Source organism: Miscanthus floridulus, chromosome 10, assembly GCF_019320115.1.
Source record: "Miscanthus floridulus cultivar M001 chromosome 10, ASM1932011v1, whole genome shotgun sequence".
In the NCBI taxonomy this organism is placed as follows: domain Eukaryota; kingdom Viridiplantae; phylum Streptophyta; class Magnoliopsida; order Poales; family Poaceae; genus Miscanthus; species Miscanthus floridulus.
Genome location: NC_089589.1, coordinates 11,656,246 through 11,658,750, shown reverse-complemented (window position 1 = coordinate 11,658,750; position 2,505 = coordinate 11,656,246). Strand labels below are relative to the sequence as shown.

The window sequence follows — 2,505 nt, the reverse complement described above, 5'->3', positions numbered from 1 at the left end:
TTGCGCCCATACCAAGCTTCAAATGGCGTCTTGCCCATCAGGGCCTTGGTTGGAGATCGGTTGAGGATGAACACCACCGTGGTTACCGCCTCACCCCAGAACTTTGCCGACACGCCTTTGGCCTTCATCATGGATCAGGCCATGCCGACCACCGTTTGGTTTCGTCTCTCCACCATGCCATTCTGTTGTGGCGAGTACGGCGTGGTGTGGTGTTGCCCCACACCCTAATCCGTGCAGTACGCAACGAACTCCACCGAAGTGAATTCACCACCACTATCAGTCCTCAGCACACAGAGCTTCTTGCCGCTCTCAGCCTCCGCGTGCGTCTTGAACTTCTTGATTGTCGTCGCCGCTTCGTCCTTGCTTGTCAGGAGTTGTAGCCACATGTAGTGACTGCAATAATCCACAAGCAGGAGGAAGTACCTCCGACCACCGTTTGTAGTAGGCGTGATCGGCCCGCAGAGGTCGCTGTGAATGAGCTCGAGAGCTTCTTTTGCGTGATACTTGGCCACCTTTGGGAAAGGTAGCCTCCTCTGCTTCCCAGCCAGGTAGCTATCACATAGCTTGCCTCCGTGCTTGATGTGGGGTAGCCCTTGGACCATCTTCTCCAGCCGACCAAGCACATTGAAGCTGAGATGTCCGAATCGGGCATGCCACATCCACGGTTCCTCGGAGTACCTTACCACCAGGCACACCGGCTGCTCTACCTTTAGGTCAAGCAAGTACAACCAGTTCAGGGACCTCTTCACCTTGGTAAGAAGTCGCTGCTCCTGGTCCCTGATCCTAAGGACTCTATCCTTGATCAGTACCTCGCTACCGCACTCATACAGCTGACCAAGGCTGATGATGCTGGAACACAGCTGCGGGATGTAATATACATCCGTTAGCGCGTGGTGCTCCCTGTTCTGACATCTGAAGATAATGGTGCCGTGCCCTTAGATAGCCACCCTTGAGCCGTCACCAAACTTCACCATATCGGTAACATCGTCGTCGAGCTCGGAGAAGGATGCCTTGGAGCCCGTCATGTGGTTACTGGCACCAGAGTCCAGATACCACCGCTGCTCCTGGTCGGCGCCCACATGCCCGAGGTGAACTTGGGCACGTGGTTCGTTGAGGTTGATGGTCTTCAGGGCCTTCCCAGGTCCTTCCACCATCGTCGTCTCCTCCCTCTCCTTGGTCTCGACGTTGTGTAGTGCACAGAACGTCGCCATCAGGATAGTGGCCTCATCCTCATCATCGGCTTGCGCCAAATGAGCCTGAGCCTTCTTTTCCTGCTTGCGGTTTGGGCACTCCCGTGCCCAATGGCCCATCTTCCCACAACGCCGGCAGGCGTTGGGGTCGACCTGCTTCTTCTCCGAAGAAGCCTTACCGCGGCGCTTGCCATCACCACCACGGCTGGAGGAGGCTGCCTTCCCGGAGTTCCTCCGAGCAGCCCACTCCTCTTCCATCAGCAGGAGTTTCCCGCTGTCCTTTGTTGTTGTCGCCTGCTCCAGGTGCTCGTCCACCGCCCGTAGATGGCCTATCACATCCTCAATGGTGAGGGTGGACAAGTCCAGCATCATCTCTATGGAGAGAGCGATCTAGATGTACTTTGCCGGCACAGAGTGGAGGTACTTGGAGACCGCCTCCTCTTTGTCGATGGTGATGCCATGGCTCTTTAGCTTGCTGATGAGCGTCTGCAAGCGGAGGGAGAAGTCCTCCACCATTTCACCATCCTTGAACTTGAGGTTGGCGTACTCCTGCTTTAGAAGCTGGGCCGTCGCCTTCTTTGCACGGTCGGAACCGATGCGCATCGCCACAATAGCCTCCCACACCTCCTTAGCCGAGCTCTTCGTCCCCAACGACTCCCTGTACTCCACTAGTACAGCAGCGAGGATCGCCTCCAACACTGACATGTCATCTTCTTCAATGTCGGTGCCCTTATCAACAGCATTCCAGAGCCATCGGCTCTGAGCTTGACCTTCATGGTCACCGACCACTCTCCATAGTTGGTGCGAGTTAGCGTCGGCCAACTGGTGCCGCTAACCTCCCGCACTGTGCGAACAATGACCTCCTGTCATGGCTAGGCAGCCACAGCAGTGCCACTGCTGTCGCCCATCTCCGAACCACCTGTCATCACCAGCGGTTAGTCTGGCGATGGCGCTTGTACGGCACTGATACCACTTGTTGGCCCATAGGATCATCGGCTCAGGTGAGTGAACCACTCACCAGTCTTGCTGAGCACCCGCTAGTGTTGCTGAGCACCCACTAGCCGTGCTGACCACGAAGAAGCGTTGTCCGTCCCCACACACTATGGCTCGAGCTAGAAGAAGAAGGGAGAACAGAGCATGCACGCACAATACAAGACACCAGCGTTGGCCGAAGCACTGTCTGTGAGATGGCAAATCTGAGCTCTCTTTACTGAGTTGTCGTGGTAGTCTATTTATACAACTCTATACATCTAGTCCTAGTATAGCTGTCCATGCTGTAACAGTAACTAGATAACATACAGGGCTGACTCTACGT

General features: G+C 55.5%; 1 protein-coding gene across 1 annotated transcript; it reads right to left on the bottom strand.

The window, feature by feature from the left end:
* Nucleotides 1–224: 224 nt before the first annotated feature.
* Nucleotides 225–1,211, bottom strand: LOC136488011 (uncharacterized). The gene is made up of 3 exons (XM_066485071.1): nt 972–1,211; nt 679–860; nt 225–630 (listed from the first exon to the last, which is right to left on the bottom strand). Exons 1-3 carry the CDS (start codon nt 1,209–1,211, stop codon nt 225–227), a joined length of 828 nt encoding a protein of 275 aa, XP_066341168.1.
* Nucleotides 1,212–2,505: the final 1,294 nt, after the last annotated feature.